At 42.8% G+C, this 18,868-nt stretch overlaps 1 protein-coding gene across 1 annotated transcript; it reads left to right on the top strand.

Annotated features, from left to right (window-relative positions):
- The first annotated feature begins 226 nt into the window (after positions 1–226).
- Positions 227–18,586, top strand: gan (gigaxonin). Its single transcript, XM_080870614.1, has 13 exons — positions 227–378; positions 1,055–1,278; positions 1,402–1,516; positions 1,609–1,959; positions 2,193–2,261; positions 4,426–4,577; positions 8,433–8,554; positions 8,658–8,770; positions 9,724–9,873; positions 11,386–11,522; positions 12,930–13,064; positions 14,085–14,194; positions 14,283–18,586. Exons 2-13 carry the CDS (start codon positions 1,094–1,096, stop codon positions 14,453–14,455), a joined length of 1,812 nt encoding a protein of 603 aa, XP_080726740.1. The 5' UTR covers positions 227–378; positions 1,055–1,093; the 3' UTR covers positions 14,456–18,586.
- The last annotated feature ends 282 nt before the right edge of the window (positions 18,587–18,868 follow it).

Genomic DNA, 18,868 nt, shown 5'->3' with positions numbered 1-18,868 from the left:
AACTGCACGCGTTCCGCCCTGATGCTCCGTTCAGGTGGTGTCGCCAAAATACATTGCAAGCGGCTGTGTTAACTTTTTTTTTATCTGTTTAAAGCAACCGAGGTGGTTTCTTCTTTATTATGAAAGCTTTCAAAACATAGTGGCTTGAAATATAAATAGATATGTTCTCCGTTGTACGTTCTCCATTATCGTCACATATATTCGAGATGGATGTCATATTTACCACATTTTCCCAAGATTTGAATGTAGCACAACACATGCCTTGACGTCTACTTCCAAAATTTTCGTCCTGAGTGATCAGAGAGGGTGGATGAGTAATTCATGTAGTGTAGGTACGCCCTGTGCCCAGAAGAGAAAGGTGCATTTTTCAGTCTTAAGGTGAGATACTTAAATTTGTAATCAGTAAAAGGAAAGGATGACACCTCAGGTTTTGCATGCACTGTAAACAGTCCATGTCGGAACCCCATGTAAACATAGCTCCACAGTTTTCATTTACAAAAACATTTTGCTAAAATCATGTAACGATGTTACTTAAAAAAAAAGGTTAATGGCGGCGTTGTCCTTCCTTTATCAGGGGGAATCTTTATCGAGGAAATCTTTATCGACATGTCGGTTGTTTTGGTGCTATGCTAGCATTTACTGGCCAAACCTCATTTAGGAATATCAGTTCAAGTTTAGACTCGATACAGTCAAGATCGCTAACATATATAAATGTAAATCATTGGGTCCCATGGGTCCTCGGGTGTTTCCGTAATATTCGGCATTAAATTGATTCACTGAAAGCATGATATGTTTGCTACGTTTGGGTTTTGCTAACGCGGCCCGTTTACACTCGCTGTACTGGCAGAGGACTAGCCACTCCAGAGAAGTCCTTTATTTAAAAAAAAAAAAGTTTCGCAATGAAGAGTTTATGTTGAGACTTTTGAAACTCGATTTTAAGAATGGACCACTTTTCTTTTACTTAGTGCCGTAAACTGTGCATTACTGTCATCGTATGTTCGACAACATTAGGTGGTACTGTTTGAAGAAGCTCAGTTTGACACTATGTTGGCAGGAGTGTGCTGTGCGTCCTCGGGCTGTCGCAAGCCTAGACATGCCCGATACTGCCTCCAATGAGCCCGGTTCGAAGGTTTCGGATCCACAACATTCCCAGAGACTCCTGAGAGTCCTTCGCACCTTTTGGCAGGAGCAAAGTTTCCACGATGCGCTGCTGGTGGTGGACGGAGAGGAGCTTCCTGTCCAGAAAAATATCCTGGCTGCTGCCAGCCCCTACATCAGGTCAGTCAGTCACAGCACATATCGAACTGTTTGTAAACACCAGCTAGGGACAACAAGGGCGTGTCCAGTTTTATTTAGTGGCAGTGCTATAACTCAGATGATTCTTGCTTTACTTCCTGTTAGGACCAAGCTGAACTACAACCCTCCAAAGGAAGATGGGTCTACTTACAGAATCGAGCTGCAGGGGGTCTCTATGGCCATCATGAAACAAATCCTGGACTATATCTTCAGCGGTGAAGTGAGTGGGGATGCTTTAAAAAGCAGAGTGACCTGCTGATATCCTAATAGCGTGTGGCTTTCATTGACTGTTCATATGTACCTCACACACAGATCACCTTGAGAGAAGAGACCATCCAGGACATGGTGCAGGCATCCGACCTTCTCCTCATGACCGACCTCAAGTCAATGTGCTGCAAGTTCTTGGAGAGCTGCATCACTGCAGAGAACTGCATCGGTATCCGCCTCTTCTCTCTGCACTATTGCCTCTACCACGTGCACTACGTCGCCACAGAGTTCCTGCAAACGCACTTCCGTGACGTGGCGCTGACTGAGGAGTTCAGGGAGCTGCCACCGGACCGGCTCTGCGAGGTGCTGTCCATGGAGAAGCTGAATGTGGGCAACGAGAAGCATGTGCTGGAGGCCGTGGTGCGGTGGTTCGCACACGACCCGGATGATCGCAGGGTGGGTAGCACTGGAAAATGTTCTCTTTTTTTGCAGAGATACCTGCAGCATTCAGAGGCGAGTCTCATTGTCCAGCTTTAGTTTCATATCAACAAAATACTGATGAGTGGTTTTTCTTATTAAATTCTAAACTACCTAACTATAAACACTTTTCTTTTTTATGCATATAAAACTGTGAAGGGCTGGCTCAAACTGAATAAAAAAAAAAACTGTTATCCCATATGAATTTGCAGGTACGCATGAAGGAAGTGATGTCTGCCGTGTGGCTGCAGGGTTTGGATCTCAGCTACCTGAGAGAGCAGGTAAACAGTCTAAATACTTCTTACCAGCTGCTACTGGCAGGCACAGGGAGACCGTGTTTGGATGTGAATGTTACACTGAAAACTGTTGTGTCAATTAGAGCAGGGCGATATGGCCAAAAATATTTATCACGATATATATTTGAAAATTTGCGATAACGATATAACTGACGATATAATTGATGCGAGACAAAATACAACTCCACAACATTACTAGCGCAAAAAGACAACCTTCCATTTATTTTCACTTAAACAAGAAGCTGGTTTTTATGTACATTAAAGCTTTATAAAAATGTAACAGTGCAAATGCAAATTCCTTGCTGAAAGTTTAACCAAAAGGCATTTCCAGTAGAAATGTGCTGACATATCCTGAGCATAACCATGTATAATATCCACTGAAGTTAAAAAGAGGTGCTTTGCAACATTAAACTGCAGTGTGCAGTACGTATTTTTCGGACCATAAGGTGCACGGGATTATAAGGCACATTAAGCGAAACAAAGCAGTCAGATAAATCAAACTTTATTAAACTCATTCTTCTTGCTTCCTCCACTTTTGTAACATTGATTCATTAATGTTGAATTCTCTGGCAGCTGCTCTATTCCCATGTTGTTGCAGTATATTAATGACTAACCTCGTATTGTGGATGGATTATCTCAGTTGTTCTCCTGACTGAAGTTTGGTCCGTTTACAGCATCCTGCCATGCGATTGCATTTGTCTCTAACCATGAAGAACCTTCACGTTAACTTTTATAAGTGGAAAAGTGTTAGTGTTTGTCCTCCAGCTTCACTGTTTATATTATGCTAACATAGCTGTGTTGCTAGCGATCACGTAGCACATCATTAAATACCAGCTAGCCCAACTTCAGTAACCCTATAAACGTCACTGCTGTTTAGTTTCCTGTCTTCATTTATGTTGGAAGTGATAGCAGAGCTGTACGTTTGATTTTTTTCAGAAATCTCTCAGTCTCTCAGTCAGAACATGCTAGCGAAACTAGCGAGCTAACTTCCGCTAGCTTCCTGCTAACTTCTAACTCCGTTAAATGTAATAACTTTTGTTTTCATGGATGCCTGGATGTTAAACTTAATTGTTCCACCTGGTAAAGCAGCAATGCTGATCGTTTTATTAAAGATGAAAGAATTTAGACAGTTTTTAACTCTCAGTGATGCTGCAGTGTTCGTTTGACCTGAAACATACGGAGTTTAGGACCCAGATTACTCCCAGATTTAAGAGCATCTTAGTCCGACAATAACGACGGCCGCTTGCATGTTCTGCAAAAAAAGGTGCTTTGTCATGTATCTGACGGACAAACACCAAACCAGTTCCACATCACTGAAGTTGCACCATTTTTACAAACCAATTCTGGTTCATTTGTTTCACTCAACAATCGGCCATGTGCGTATGAAAACAAAGGCACTGCGCATGCGCGTTTTACTCCCATTCTATCGCGATATGTCATTTTCCTATCGTTGCCTAACATTATACCATTATTACCGTGAACGGTATAATATGGCCCAGCCCTAGTGTCAATGTAAATGTATGTCATGAAAACTTTAACAAGAATCAGGAAGTATATTCGATTTTATGAGCTAGGATTCTGATCCCAGCTTATCGTTTGGCTATAATGACAGCGTCACAGCTCAGGTTAAAGGCTGTAACAGCTGAAATGCAGGCTGAGGCTGCCTTTCTTCAACATTAAGTGTGAATACAATGAGTCTCTTTCTCCCCGTGTTAGCAAGGCTAACTGACAAATGAACCATGGTTTTAAATATGAGAAAACATCAAATGGCAGCAGAGAATTTCAGAACAAAGTGGCTCCTGTTTTCAACATCTAACAACACTGAGCATTGATAACTGAGTATACTGATGAGTGCTGTGTGTGTAGTGGCTAAAACACACACACTTTGTCTCCTTCAGCCTCACCTGGTACATCTCCTCCACCTGCAGACATGGACAGTTTAGCTGTGTGTGAGCCAGTGATCCTCACACGCAGTCATTCACCATGAAAACTCTCCTGAAAAGCTTTTAGTGACATCCCAGTGCGGGAGGAACTGCTGATTACCACCTTTATGTGGGAAAGCTGTGGCTTACTCAGTCTGCTGTAAACATACAAATGCAATATAAGTTTTGAGCTAACCTCGCTGTGTGCTACCGTTGTATCCCATCAGGCCATGGGGGAGCCTCTGATGAGGGAGGTGATCAGAGAGTACTGTCAGCCGGTGCTGACGCAGGGTCAGCTGCAGGGGGAGGCTATGCTCGCTGCCTTCAAACCCAGAGGGTATTCTGAGTGTATCGTCATCGCTGGAGGTGAGGATCGCAAGTAAGTCGCACTCGCCAACTTTGTTTTGTTCTGTTTGGGCTTCATGCAAAGAAACAGAAGTTTATTTCATACATTTATTTTACCATTTATATGCTTTATTTATTGTACTGTATTCTTCAGTGTCAGCTGATGACATCAAAACTGAAGTAACCTTAACTAACCGGCCTTAACTCGAGTGTAAATTGTGTAATTTTGTGCCATTCTGGAAGAATGACTCACGTGAAATAACCATGACGGTATTTTTGCCTGTGACTATGAAATGTTGGTTCCATGTGTCACAGTGTTCAACAAAGATAGCCTGGGACAAAATTCCGACACAGTCAGAATGAATGGATGACCATTTCACAGCTACAACCTGCGTCTACTGAGCGAAGAAAGGAAAGGTGGGGGTGGGAGGTATATCAGCACTTGTTGGAAGGAAATAAAAAACAGCTGACGGAGGGAAAAAAAGATTGAAGCAGTAAAACTGAGCTGAGCGCTGCAGCAGAAGCTTGTTTGTGTGCTGTGTCCTTCAGATGCTATCATGACTGACGCAGCATGGAAACAAAGCAGATAGCGTAGACTTTGAGATTCAGTTATCACCTTTGAACTTTGAATGCCTCTGAAATCTCACAGTGTGCTTCACTCTGTCCTGTAACCAAACCATCTCAGCTGAGATTAGTTCAGGTCATGGTGGAGGTGCGGTGGGTTGATGCAGTGTTTTTGTTTAATTACGTAAAAGCTCAGATACTTAAGGAAGCTAATAAATCTGATAAGACAATTTTATTGTGACTTTTTTTCTTTTTTCCTAAAAAACCCTGATCTGTACGACATCAGTGCTACTGCAGTGATTGATATGATGGCTGTATGAGTACAGACTCTGCGTGAGCGTTGATCAGAGTGAATGTGGGAATAAAAACTGTACAGATGTCTGCTTGATTTTGCATGCAGCGCTCTGCAGCGCCTACTAGAGGGAAGGAGTTGGAACAGGTTGTGTCTGGGGTGTGATGAGTGCGATGGCGTTGAAGGTGAAATAAACACTCCAGCTTCAAAAAGACTTTTCTGGCAGTTGTTTCATGGTTCAGGCTTTGCAGGGTTAACCCCTCCTTAATATTTTGTGTGTGGCTCTATAGTGTACTGCAGGGGTGCCCAATCCCGGTCCTCGAGAGCTACCGTCCTGCAGCTTTTAGATGCATCTAGGGCTGCTCGATTATGGCAAAAATGATAATCACGATTATTTTCACTGAAATTGAGATCACGATTATTTGACGATATTTATTTCGTCCGCCAGAGCTTATATTATTTTTTTACATGCTGTAGTGCCATTTGTGGGAGCATTTCAAGTTGCTATACATCAATACAACTGTTATAGCCCATATTTTAAAAATGTGTATGCATTAAGTCCATAGTAACTACATTAATTGCAAAAAAGTGCAATAAACTACAAAAAAATTGAAAATCGTTTTTGTTTTTACATATATTTCTACTTGGAGAAATTTAAGAGGTTTATCCCTCAAAACTTTAAATACAAAAAAGTTGCAAAAAATAGTTTACAACAACAGGAAATTTATTTTGAGTGTCTTCATAGTTTTATTTTGGAGATACAGCAATTTTTATACACTGCAGGAAAAACAAAAAACAATCCTATGATGCAAATTTGCAAAGAATGTGCATGTGCATCAAAATAAACTATTTCCAGCAGTGCAATTCGAGTTCTAAGGCCTACAAGTAAAAAACTACATTTTCCGCAAAAATGACGTCACTTGCGATAGTTCACGTTGACGTCTTTTTCAATGTGGGAAGTGTTAAGAACAGCTGATCGGATCGGCAAAGCGTGTTTCTGGAATATTATGTTTTTGTTCCTGCAAGCTCTTTTTATGCAATTTTTGCAAAGCTATATGTGGAAGGAAACCGTGACCGAGGACAAGCTGATGGCATAAGATGTAAGTACAACTCCTCTGGTTTCATATGGAGAAAAATTTATTGTGCTAGCTTAGCGTTCAGGTTCTACAGGGATTTAAAAATAGTTACACAGAACGAGCGTGCTGCTCTGACCGGCTTTAAAGGTTTAACAATAACAATGTATTGAATAATGACTTTAAAAAATAGCTTAGCTTTCCGAGCTTCCCTCGGGTCCTCTTAATTGTTGTGACGCGTGTTCGAAATGCAGAGCAGTGCGCTTGATTTGCCACATGGAGCAGCGCGAGAGTAAAGCATGAGGGAGGGGCTAATAATCGGCTCAGTCATTTTTAATGATCGTTGAAAGCCCAGATCGTAATCGTGATTAAAATTCGATTAATTGAGCAGCCCTAGATGCATCCCTACTCCAACACAGCTGAATCAAATGGTTTGATCTTTTCAGCATGCCATCATGTTTGGCAAGGGCCTGATAACAAGCCATTCATTTGATTCAGGTGTGTGGGAACAAGGATGCATCTAAAAGCTGCAGGACGGTAGCTCTCGAGGACCAGGATTGGGCACCCCTGGTGTACTGGTTAGCACATTCAAATGGTTGATGGTTCGATTCCATCTGCATCTGACACACGGCCCTTTGGGGTTGTGTCCGGAAGGGGATCTGATGTAAAACCTTCCCAAATCCAGCGTGAGGTTTAGGGAGATTTATATCTACTTGTATTTATATAAGTAGATATAAATACTTACTTTTTGTCTGGTTTCCTGAAAACTGTCAGAGATTTAATGAAAGTAAATACAGATTACTGTAACTTGTACAGGGAGAAGGAAATGATTTTCAGGCAATTCTTTTTTTCTAGTACTGGAGCTACAATTACTCTGCAACAGATCTTTCTGGCTTCAAACAAGAAGATCTAGTGTGTTCTCGTTAGTTGATTTCTAAAGGCTTTGTCCTAAGCACCCATTTAAAAGCTATATTGTTTTGTAGTTTTCACTTTGTTGGCCTACTTTTAAGATTAGGCTTCAAACTTTCCTTTTTGCTAAAGCATATAGTTAGGGCTGGACCAGGTGACCCTGAATCCTCCCTTAGTTATGCTGCAATAGACGTAGGCTGCCGGGGGATTCCCATGATGCATTGAGTTTTTCCTTTCCAGTCACCTTTCTCACTCACTATGTATTAATAGACCTCTCTGCATTGAATCATATCTGTTATTAACCTCTGTCTCTCTTCCACAGCATATCTTTATCCTGTCTTCCTTCTCTCACCCCAACCAATCACAGCAGATGGCCCCGCCCCTCCCTGAGCCTGGTTCTGCCGGAGGTTTCTTCCTGTTAAAAGGGAGTTTTTCCTTCCCACTGTCGCCAAAGTGCTTGCTCATGGGGGGTCATATGATTGTTGGGTTTTTCTCTGTATCTATGAAGCGCCTTGAGGCGACTTTTGTTGTGATTTGGCGCTATATAAATAAAATTGAATTGAATTGAACTTATGCAACACAATCAATTGTTTGCAGAGAAATCATACTTTGACTGTAGCTCAGGAGGTAGAGCAGGTCATCTACTGATCGGAAGGTTGGTGGTTCGATCCCTGGCTCCTCCAGTCTGCAAGATACTAAAGTTGCCAAGTTGCTCTCCAATGCATCCATCGGGGTATGAATGTGTGTGAATGTACTTAGAAAGCACTAAGTATAGAGAGAGTGCTTGTGAGAATGGGTGTGATTGGGTGAATGTGGCATGTTGTATAGAGCGCTTTGAGTACTCCAGTAGAGTAGAAAAGCGCTCTACAAGTATCAGTTCATTTACCATTTAAAAATATGCAGTCTGAACAGGTCTGAACAGGCAGCCTGTTCTCGGTCTCCTGTGTGCACTTGGTCTTCAGTAAAAGTACCGGGAAGGCCGCCTCACATCCTGTCTGAACAGAGTGAGGGGAAAACCTTTTGTCTGATCTGATGCGTTCACTCTGTGCAGAACCAGGAAGCCGACAGCTGCGTCGCGCTGCATGTGTCCTCTGTATGACGCCAACAGGCAGGCTTGGATAGAGTTGGAGCCAATGAGCGTCGCCCGCCTCGGCCATGGGTTGGTTGCTGCCGGTCAGTGCAGTCCACCGCACCTACATGTCTGTAATAAAACGCTTTGTGTTCAGTAAAAGACATTAGCAGGTGTGTCATTAGCAAGGCTGTCTCTGTTGGTCAGGGGGGTTTCTGTTCGTGGTGGGTGGAACAGATGAACACAACGCAGTCCTGGCCAGTGGAGAGAAATATGACCCCGACTCCAACACCTGGAGCCCGATTCCCCCAATGCTACAGGTAGGATCACGTTTCTGAAACAGTTACTCATGGAAACCCATAAACAGATAAACGGCAGAAGTAAACTCCTGTGTGAGTGTGCAGAAAAAGTGCAAAATAGGGATGCTGTATTAAAAACAGCAGAATGCAGTGTTTTGCAAATGTCATATGATACACTCTCTCCTTCTGCTCAGTGCTTTTCTGTCAGATAGACACTAAACAGGTATGAAAACCATCATTCGTGCTGCTTGGCTACATAAATATTCAGTATATACCAGACGTAGAGCAGATATGTTGCTGCCATATTGTTTTATATTTGACTTCATGGCCATCAGGTGTCAGCAGTGCTGCAAAAATTCCCTGACAGCTGAAGGGTTAAAGGCAGATGATACACAAAGCGCACGATCGTTCTCCAGAAAAGTGATGTCATTCACTAATAAAAGTTTGCTGTCATTAGTAAGTTCCTGATATGAAGTAGCTGGCGGAAACATGCTGGAAGGTGAAGTTAGGGGAAGGGCCCCGACAGCTCCACCAGCAGATCATCAGCTTATTAAAGCTGCTGCACCGAGATGAATTTGGCACAGGAGCACTGCACACAGTCTGAAAACAATATAATAAATAATACACTTCAAGCCAGTCATGGGGTCTGATCCCACTGCTGCGTTTGTGTTGACACAGACAAACAGCTGTGTGAAAAACTGACGTCACCAGCGGTACTCTTCGTGGCTTTGGTATGCTCTAATAGCGTATCTGATTTAAGCTCAAGTCCCCCTTTGCAAACAAACCGGGCCACAGATCGCCCAGCTGTGCCCAGTTGTGCTTTGCACTTATGAAACATCTGAACTTGGAACTCAGACGTGGGAACACCCAGAGACCCCAGGAGGGTGTTTGTTTGTGGCTGAGCGCACAGCTGAGCTTGGGGGATGTTGTTGGCGGTGGTGGTTGATTATATTAACATCCGCTGACGTTCTCAGGCTCGTCAGAACTTCGGTGTGGTGGAGCTGGATGGTCTGATCTATGTTCTTGGTGGAGAGAGTGAAGAGCTGGGGCTGATCACCGTCGAGGTGTTCGACCCCTACTTCAATACCTGGAAAATGCAGACCAGTATGACCATGATCCGCAAGGTAACCCCCTCACCTATGTGCGCGCGCACACACACACACACACACACACACACACACACACACACACACACACACACACACACACACACACACACACACACACCTCTACCTCGGGTATTCATATCATCTAATTGACATAATGCTTTCCCTAGCCCCTTACCCTAACCATATAAAACAAATGCCTAAACCTAACCACAACCTAACTATAACCCTGAAAAATGCCTTTAGATATATAAAATATCTAAATGGTATCAAATAAAATAAAAACAGACATTAAAATAAATAAATGTTGACGTAAGTGTTGAACAATTAATTAAACATAAAATTAACATGACAGAAATGCCCAAAAAGAAAATGTTAAAAGTGCAGAAATTGCATAAATAGAAGCAGGATAAATACTAAATGTTGTGCAAGCAAAGGAATAAAGTAAATACAGAAACAAATAAGGGTCTAAGGTGCTGCCCATGTAACTGCCAGGCTCAGGTTCTACTGTGGATTTTTGCTGCGTGTCATCCCGCCATTAAAACGATCAAAATAACACCATGAAATAATTGTAGACCACTTGGTGGAAAAAATGTCTAAATGTGGGTTTGCTGAAGTGGTGCGACAGATCGAATCGATGCTTTTAGTGAGTTGGGTGTGGGTCTGGGTTATCAGTAGTTAGTTTTTTAGCATTTCTACAGCTTTTCCGTCTGAGCTCATCTGTTCTGCAGAACCGGAAGCTAACTGGCTGCTGAGTGTTAATGATGGGTGACAACGTCAGCAATTTGTCATCTTACATGAGAGTCTGAAACCACCAATCAGAGAGCTGCATGAGGTCAGCTTCTTGTTAAATTTGAAGGAAGGACCAGAAAAAGAGAACAGATGATGACAGTCTCACATTTAGCTTGGATGGGTTGTGAATGTTTCCAGTAACGTCAGCACTAGAATTCCCAGTACAATGCCCCTATCTATGTGTATTGGACTCGGTGTTTAGCTATTTTTGGAATAGGCTGGAATTTGACCCGTATTCCAGTTGGGAATGCTGTACCACCCGGAGCGCTTGGAACTACGGTTGTCGTCACTTGTGTACGCCAACGATTTATTGCTCAAGCTGGAATTCAACTCAAACTGATGGATGTCACTTTGATGACTGAATGTAAAACTCTGAGTAACAGGATTTGTCTATAAACTGTATATAAAAGATGACCTGCAGTTATGTCACGCAGCGATTCTGGACAAATTTATTTATATTTTTAAAGTGTGTGTTTGGGATTTGGTTTGGCAGCTGTATCCATACATGGGTTCAACACAAAGATCTCCTTCGATTCTCCTTAGATTAATGACTGGATGTTGGTGGTCTGTTATGACCCCGTCTTCAGCAGTAACTTCAGCAGAACAGCTCTCATTGTTCTGAAATGTTAAAAACAACAACAACATAAAATCAGTGACAGAAATATTTGGTTAGCTCGACGGCTGGACGACGCTTTGACCTCGTCTGATTTGAACGATCGTCTCCGTCTTCTCCTTCAGGTCGGCTGCTACGCCTCCATGAATAAGAAGGTCTACGCCATCGGTGGGGGCTCCTACGGGAAGCTGTTTGACTCTGTTGAATGCTTTGACCCCAAAACCCAGCAGTGGACGGGGCTGTGTCCTCTGAAAGAGAGAAGGTAAGCACAGCCTCTGCTGTCTGTGATCTTAAAACGTTAAAGTCGGTGTTTTCTCACAGTCCTGACGTTTTTGTTTTCTTTGCAGTCAGCTTGTTTTTTTGGGGGGGGGGTTCTCTCACTGCATGCACACTTGCTGTGCAACACTTAACATTTAACTTCAGTGTTGTTGCTTTAATTTGGACTAGTTTATGTTGCACAACAGGAAATGAAACATAGCTCTATAAGTCACTGTCATTCTTCCCAATCTGGAAGTTTTATTTTCAGTTTGACTAACTTTATCTAACATCACAGCTTCACTGACTTGCTCAGCAAGTGTAGCTGTTGAGTCAGAACATTCAACACTGTGGTTTTTATTGTGCGTTAGTTGTGTCACACCTTCTCTTTCGTATTGCTGAATCCACACCAAGCATGCTAGACCCGTCTGTGCTACTCATGTGGATTTCATCCATCCACAGGTTTTGGTTTCATTATGCGCTGTTATGAGGGGTTTTTTTCTTCTCTGTGGGCGTCTGCAGAATTTCCTTATTGGTTTTTCTGTACTTTTTAAGCACCGCTGCTGCAACTGCGCTTTTGCCCACAGTATGTTCAGAATCTGCTGAGGATCCAACCCTCTCACAGCCGTGGCATTGTACTGAAATTCAACTAAAAAATGCTAAAAGGCAAAGGAATAAATTAAATAAATGTATTTCAAGAGCTGGACCAGGCCTCTGCAATGTGACCCATGAGTTTACGGATTTTGGATCCTCAAACTTTTACCTGCCACCCTTTGGTTCCAGAAATGATTCTATGTAAGACAAAATGACATAAATATTTATTCATCCCAAAGTTGAGTGAGGGTCGAGTAATAAGCTGTCACTTAATGATAGCAAGCTGCTCGAGGCAAGCCAGGTTATTTGTCTCATTAAAAATGCTCCAAAAGGCAGCGATGGCACGAACCCAGTGTCACTGCGCTGAAACCACATTGGTCTCCCACCTTCCTCAGAACGTCAGTAAAGTTAACCACTGAATAAGTTCTGTAGTTAAAAACAGACGACCATAAATCCTCGAGTTGTGGAGAGAAGCAGTGTTTCTGTATTCTTGAACAGAGGTCCTCGAGGCTTCACGGGGTGTACGTGGTCACATGCATCCTTTTTATAGCGTTAATTATTCAATTCAGATCAATTCAGTTTTATTTATATAGTGAAATATCAGCGCTTTACGTTTGTAAAGTAAAGACCAGCAATAAGATGACGCTCTGAGCCGGCACTTGGCGAGAGTGGGAAGGAAAAACTCCCATTTAAGGGAAGAGATCTCTCCCGTATGACCCTAATTTACTCGTTACTTATTATCTTTAAATGAATTGTTAAACTCATTGCATAGCGAGGAGCCCGCTTTACTGTCAACCCTCAAAATGTCTGTGCTGCTCAGGTTTGGCTCGGTGGCGTGCGGCATCGGTCAGGAGCTTTACGTGTTCGGTGGAGTCAGAAGCCAAGAGAACGACAACCCCGAGCAAAGACAAATGACGACCTGCAAGTCTGAGTTCTACCATGACGAGATGAGGAGGTGAGTCGTTAAACGTTAAAACCACAGACGCAGCCACAGTGACGTAAACTGTGCTGGCGCAATAAAGTGCTGTCATATTTCAGCGCTTTCCCAAGTGCTGTTAAACAGGGCAAGGAATTGTTAACAGTTTTATTTTGAATGCTTCCATTATTTAATTTGCACACAGAACTGAAAAGATTTCACAGAATTCTGGTTCATGGTTTCATTCAACGATCCGCTTTCGCCCTTCTCATTCTCCGCCATGTGCGTATGAAAACAAAGGCACTTGCGCGTTTCACCCATATTCTGTCGCCATATTTCATTTTCTAATCGTTGCCCAACATTATAGCGGTGTTACCGTGAACGGTATGATATGGCCCAGCCCTAGTTCTGTTGACCCCACAGATTTCTGATCGGGTCTTTGTGTGAGTCAATAACGTTCCCTTGTTGAGTCAGAATGACCCAGACCCAGTTTTCTTTCAAAATCTTCACGTCTTTCCTTCCGTCATGAGTCCACCTTGATGAAATCCCCACTTCCACTGAAGCATCCCCACAGCATAATACTCCCATGACTACTACCGTGTTTCACTATGGGGACAGTGTTCTTTTTTTTCTTTGGCCTCTCCCTTTGGCTCTAGGTTCATCTCATAATCGTGCTTAATCGTTCTCCAGGTTGTCTTCAGCGCACTTCGTTCTGGTTTGAAGGCGTCTCTTCTGTTTTTCTTGCAGTCTATTCCTGTCCAGGAAACGCTGTGATAACTTTATATATCCATTTCCTGCTTTGTGAGCATCAACAATTATTTTCCTCAAGTCTAAATTGATTTCTTTTATTTTTGGCATCATGCTTTCTCCAGTGACAGCTGAAAGTCTTGTTGAAGCTTTTATTTTGTGTGTATTTGGACGATAGCGCTCCATTTGAACCTCACTTTTTAAACTTGCAGCACATCGTTGCACAGATGAGCAGAGCTGACCTTACAGTTTGCACGTGTGGCTAATCTTACGATTGCATTATTAAAAGAAAAGAAACATGTTCTGCTGCAGGTGGATGTTCCTGGATGACCAGAACCTGTGCATCCAGACCAGCTCCTCCTTCGTCTACGGCGCCGTGCCCATTGGAGCCAGTATCTACGTGGTGGGGGACCTGGACACAGGTCGGTGAAAACATTAAATACAGCTCTGCTGGGCTTTCAGGATGTTCAGTGTTTGATCCTGTTACCCTCTCGCTTCCTTTGGTTGCAGGCACAAACTTTGACTACATCCGGGAGTTCCGGCGCACCACCGGGACGTGGCATCGCACCAAGCAGATGTTACCCAGCGACCTTTCCAAAACGGCCTGTGCCAACTTGCGCATCGCCAATTGTCGACTGTTCCGCCTTCAGCTGAGTCAGGGCATGTTCCGGATCAGAATCTGAGCCGAGACGGCAGCCGGCAGCTCTGTCCCGGCTCCATGTGTCTCCACTTTTGCACACTGGTACGCTCTATCTGCTGTAGGTCTGAGTTTATATACAAACACTAAAGCGCTGTAGTCGCTACGCTTTGAAGATCTCGACTCCAGTCATTGGTTTATACTCACGACCCTTTTGATGTATATTTATTGTTGACCAAATGGGATGGACTTTAATCTGAACACATTTTTAGCTTTATGGGTTTTATGACATTTTTCTTATCTAAATCTATTTTCTTTGAAGTGTGGGATCCTTTTTTTACAACTTTCTTTTAAAGGACATTGCTCATTTTGAATGCTTTCTGGTTCTCGGTTACTTGGCGAGGGATTCATTATACACCAGTCACTACCCCTTTATTACACTAGAAATCACGCGGCACAGTTTTTGCAGAGGCAGTGAGGCCCGCTGTGGTGCCGCTTTATTAAAGGATCACTCTAGATCATTTCAAGGCTGCAAATATCCCATTATTATCACCGTTATGACGTTCCAGTTCATGATAACTTTGCACACATCACCTTGTGGTAGAGATACGAGGGAAGGATGAGTCACACATGAAAGCAAAGTGAAAAGTTGCAGCAGGAATCAGCTGCCTTTTTGGTAAACGCATTAGACACTTGCCAGCTGACTCAGTCACATGCATATTAAGCCTCACACGCTGGTTTGTTTTACGTGTGTGTGGATGGATAATGTTCTGTTTGGCATGTGCTGGTCACAGCAAAAACTGTGACCAGCACAGTTTGACAGTTTAGAAGAAGGAAGTAAAATGATTTTGTACAGGAAGCTGTAGGAGCACAGTTCTGAATCCACAACCAAAGATTTCACAAATGTCTCTTAAACTCCAGGAAACTGTCGACGTTACTGGAGGCCCTCGCAGTGCAGTTGTGTCCTTTAAAAACTATGGCGTGCAGCTCAGACGGTGTAGAAAAGCCACGTGGAATTCTCCAAACTATGCACGAACACGGGTGACTTGCTTTTGGCGACGGCACCTGATTTCCGTATATTCACAGAAACGTTCCCACGTGCTGATTTCAGCGTTTGCCTCTTGGAGCACAAACTCTTTAATGGATTATCACTTTTTATCTGAGCTGGTCCGGGCCGGTCCATTCTAAAACAGAGCACGTTACACTGGTGATTTACTGGATGTGCTGCAGCTTTGCTGACCTCTGACCTGGCTTTACAGTCAGGACAATTTTGGCATCTCTTGACCCCGTTTGTTCTGTGCGAGTTACAGCTGCTGGTGTCTGTCCTGCACTCAGCGGCTGCGCTTACAAAATGCCCCGTTCATGCAGCGCAGTGTGCGTTAGGGCCGATCGCCCCGGGCCAAAACACAACTCTTTCAATTTGAAGCGACGCGAGAATGTCAGGTTTTAAAGACTTGTGCAAAAACTTGCATTAGACTGCAGTTGGAATCACGTCTGTTTTATTTTGTAAGCTTATTATTTGTCATAACATAAATATTTAATACTTCAACACCATAAATATAGCAACAGCATCAGTTCAAGCGGTAATTTGGTATAAACTGATATGTTGCAGCTGGTCGCCTTTATTTGCTGCACTGTTACTGGTTGGTTTGCTACACAAGCATTTGTAGCTCACCTAACAAAAACACTCCTGTTTTTTTTATTGTTATTTATTCCAAAATATATGCAAAATGTCATCTCATTTTTATTTTTGTTTGTTTTTTTGCTCTCTATTATTACCAAGCAGCAACCTCCAGGGCTGGAAAATGAAGCCAGTCCATCAGTATTACGAGCTGTGGTCTGAGGAGCTTGGAAGACTGAAGAAGCTTCTTGGAGGTGAAACATCTTCAGGAAACTTAAAGAAGTCCAAGCTCCTCAGACTACCGTGACCTGGATGACTGAGAACCTACACAGACATTAAGATCTGTGGTTCCTCGGATCAGTTCCTGTCAGTATCCAGACTCGCAGGTTAAACTGTCCCCATGCACAGCAGAAATAAATACGTTTACAGCCTCCTACACAAAGACAGTGTCTGTTTTCTATACAGGCGCGACTTCTCTGGCCCCCACACAGACCGACCTACCTGCTAGCTGTCTGCAAGGCTCCCCTCACCTGGAGCGGTCATGTTCCATGAATTGAAGCCGGACCTCTTGATGGAGGTTGCGGTGCCCATATCTAGACGTTCAGTTACCATTTATTTGCTCTCCATGTTACAAAAGTCTTCAGAGTCTGGGGGGAACGCTCTAGTCGCCTTCGTTAACACCTCTACACGTTTTTCTAATAATAAATTGTCAAACACAAGAGTTGATTGTTTCAATATGACAGTGATTCCAAGGGCCTAAATATTACATTTCGATAATGATCAACTATATGTAACAGTTGGCTAAAAATAGTTATTGGCTCAACAATAACGGATTAAATATCGAAATAATTTGCTACAAAATAATAAATAATGCACCTTCTGTCAATTCAAAGGGTTTACGTGTGAGGACGTCATAAAAATCACATTAAAAGGATTTAAACAGCCACAGATGAACAACCACACAGGGCACATTACATCGTGACATTATTTAACTAAATCTAAGCCAAAAAGCAGAAGCAGTGTGTGAAATCCTAAAGACGCCGTGATTCAGCAGCTTCTAGAACCACCTTTATGTCCCACCGCAACACCTCCGTCCGGTTGAGGTCTGGACTTTGATTGAATCTGCTTTCTGTGGCTGTAAAACAAGACCAAATCTTTATATGTAGAATTTTTGGACTTCAAATTGTGAAAAGTGAGAATGAAAATTTCCAAGAGAGACCTGCACAAAGGTTACAACAACTACGACACATAAGAAGTAAAAAACAAATACAATATTCCACACAGACAAGTGAGCAACAGCAGATCATTAAGAGCTACATTTCTGACAATGTCAGCTCTTTCTGTAGATTATTCCAGATTAAACGGGAATAATGCCTTTTTTCTCCGCTCTGTCCTGATTCTCAGGACGATCCTTTGTATGACGCTGTGAGAGCGAACGCTCTATTGGTTGTGGCTTTTGCACATATAAACACACAAATAAGAGGAAACCAGCACAGGCAGAGTCTGACCTCACAACCCAGGTCACTGCTGATGTCTTTCCTCCTTGGTATTGTGTTAACAGACCAGCAAACTGCCAAAGTTTGCACACTTGCAGATGATCAGTTAATCGAGTGCATCTGACTCTCAGTACCAGGCTGCTCAACCGCTTATTTCCCATGGAAGCAGTGAGGGTGCATCTAGTGTTTCACACGCTGCTTCTGCCTCAGGGTTTATTTTCGGTGAAAGAAACAACGACTCATTGTCACAACGTCGTGTATTGTAGTTTATCAGAGTTGGATTCATCAAATTTTAGGACCCGATAAGGAGCAAATGACTTTTATCTCCTGATATTTAAAACTTAAGAAGTGATAGAGGGTGTGCTTTCTCGTTACCATGACTAATTGCAAAATCGCTAAAAGAAATGGCAGGAAATGTGCAAACCTAAACACAGCTGGTGCAACAGGCTGTGAGGCACACAGACGAATATGAAGCAACAACTACAATGAAACGGTTTGTGTTTTGTGCTGTAAACGGATTGTTGACATCAGTGGTGTTAAAGAAAGAACGCGGGTTTATTTCGACCCGGACGTAAATGGGTCTGTTGTGGCCGCGTTTCTGCCTGTATAGACGTGAGGAAAGACGGAGCTGACAGAGGTTTTTAAACCGTCTGATTTTCATCATCTGACACATTTGTTTTGTTTTTTCACACTATCTGAAATTCATAAAAAGGCCATAATTGGACAGAAAGCTCTGATATGACAGCCCAGCTGTAACATTCCAGGGTGTCTTAACATTTAAAGTAAGTCATATGGTTTCCAAGCTGCTCCGTGTACGAAACAGCACTTGCTCTCGTGTGTTCGCACCTCATGACTGTCTTTGTTGTGATGTGCTGGAAAACATAAGGGAAAATAATGGCCGTCTAACCTGAAAATAACCAAAGCTGTGTTGTGAAAGAAAGAGGGAGTCTTGTTTCACTTTGTACTTTTGTAACTGGTGCATGAGGAAGTTTTGTAAGATGTTTCCCATGAGTGTCGTTCATTTACGTCAGAGGAATTAAAACTGTTGGTGGTCAAGCTGTATGTTTTTGTCTCATTTGCTTCTCTATTTCATTTCAGCCTCCAGAGAGAGCGACATGCTTAGTCACTTTCCTGCTGCTCATTTTGTATCGTGCAAAGAGATGCTGAAAGCTCCTTAATAACACCTTTTATTGCTTAGGTTGACTGCATTGCTCAATAGCACATTCGGAGTATTTGCATTGGTATTATAAGGCTGGTGTTTTTTCCTGTTCTGCATCCGATCTGTGCCTGACCAAGTTTTCTTACTCGAGATGTACGCGATGCACTAAAGTTCATTTCTAAA

This window comes from Rhamphochromis sp. 'chilingali' (genome assembly GCF_963969265.1).
Source record: "Rhamphochromis sp. 'chilingali' genome assembly, chromosome: 2".
Taxonomy (NCBI): Eukaryota; Metazoa; Chordata; class Actinopteri; order Cichliformes; family Cichlidae; genus Rhamphochromis; species Rhamphochromis sp. 'chilingali'.
Note: the sequence above shows the minus strand (reverse complement) of the source record. Positions and strands in the feature narration are given on the sequence as shown.

What these genes read in the sequence shown, in the direction of transcription:
- gan (XM_080870614.1), top strand. Translation starts at nt 1,094, where the DNA reads ATGCCCGATACTGCCTCCAATGAGCCCGGTTCGAAGGTTTCGGATCCA. An exon ending in ACTATATCTTCAGCGGTGAA is followed by an intron (nt 1,517 to 1,608) that starts GTGAGTGGGGAT and finishes CCTCACACACAG; the next exon opens with ATCACCTTGAGAGAAGAGAC. An exon ending in CCATGGGTTGGTTGCTGCCG is followed by an intron (nt 8,555 to 8,657) that starts GTCAGTGCAGTC and finishes TCTGTTGGTCAG; the next exon opens with GGGGGTTTCTGTTCGTGGTG.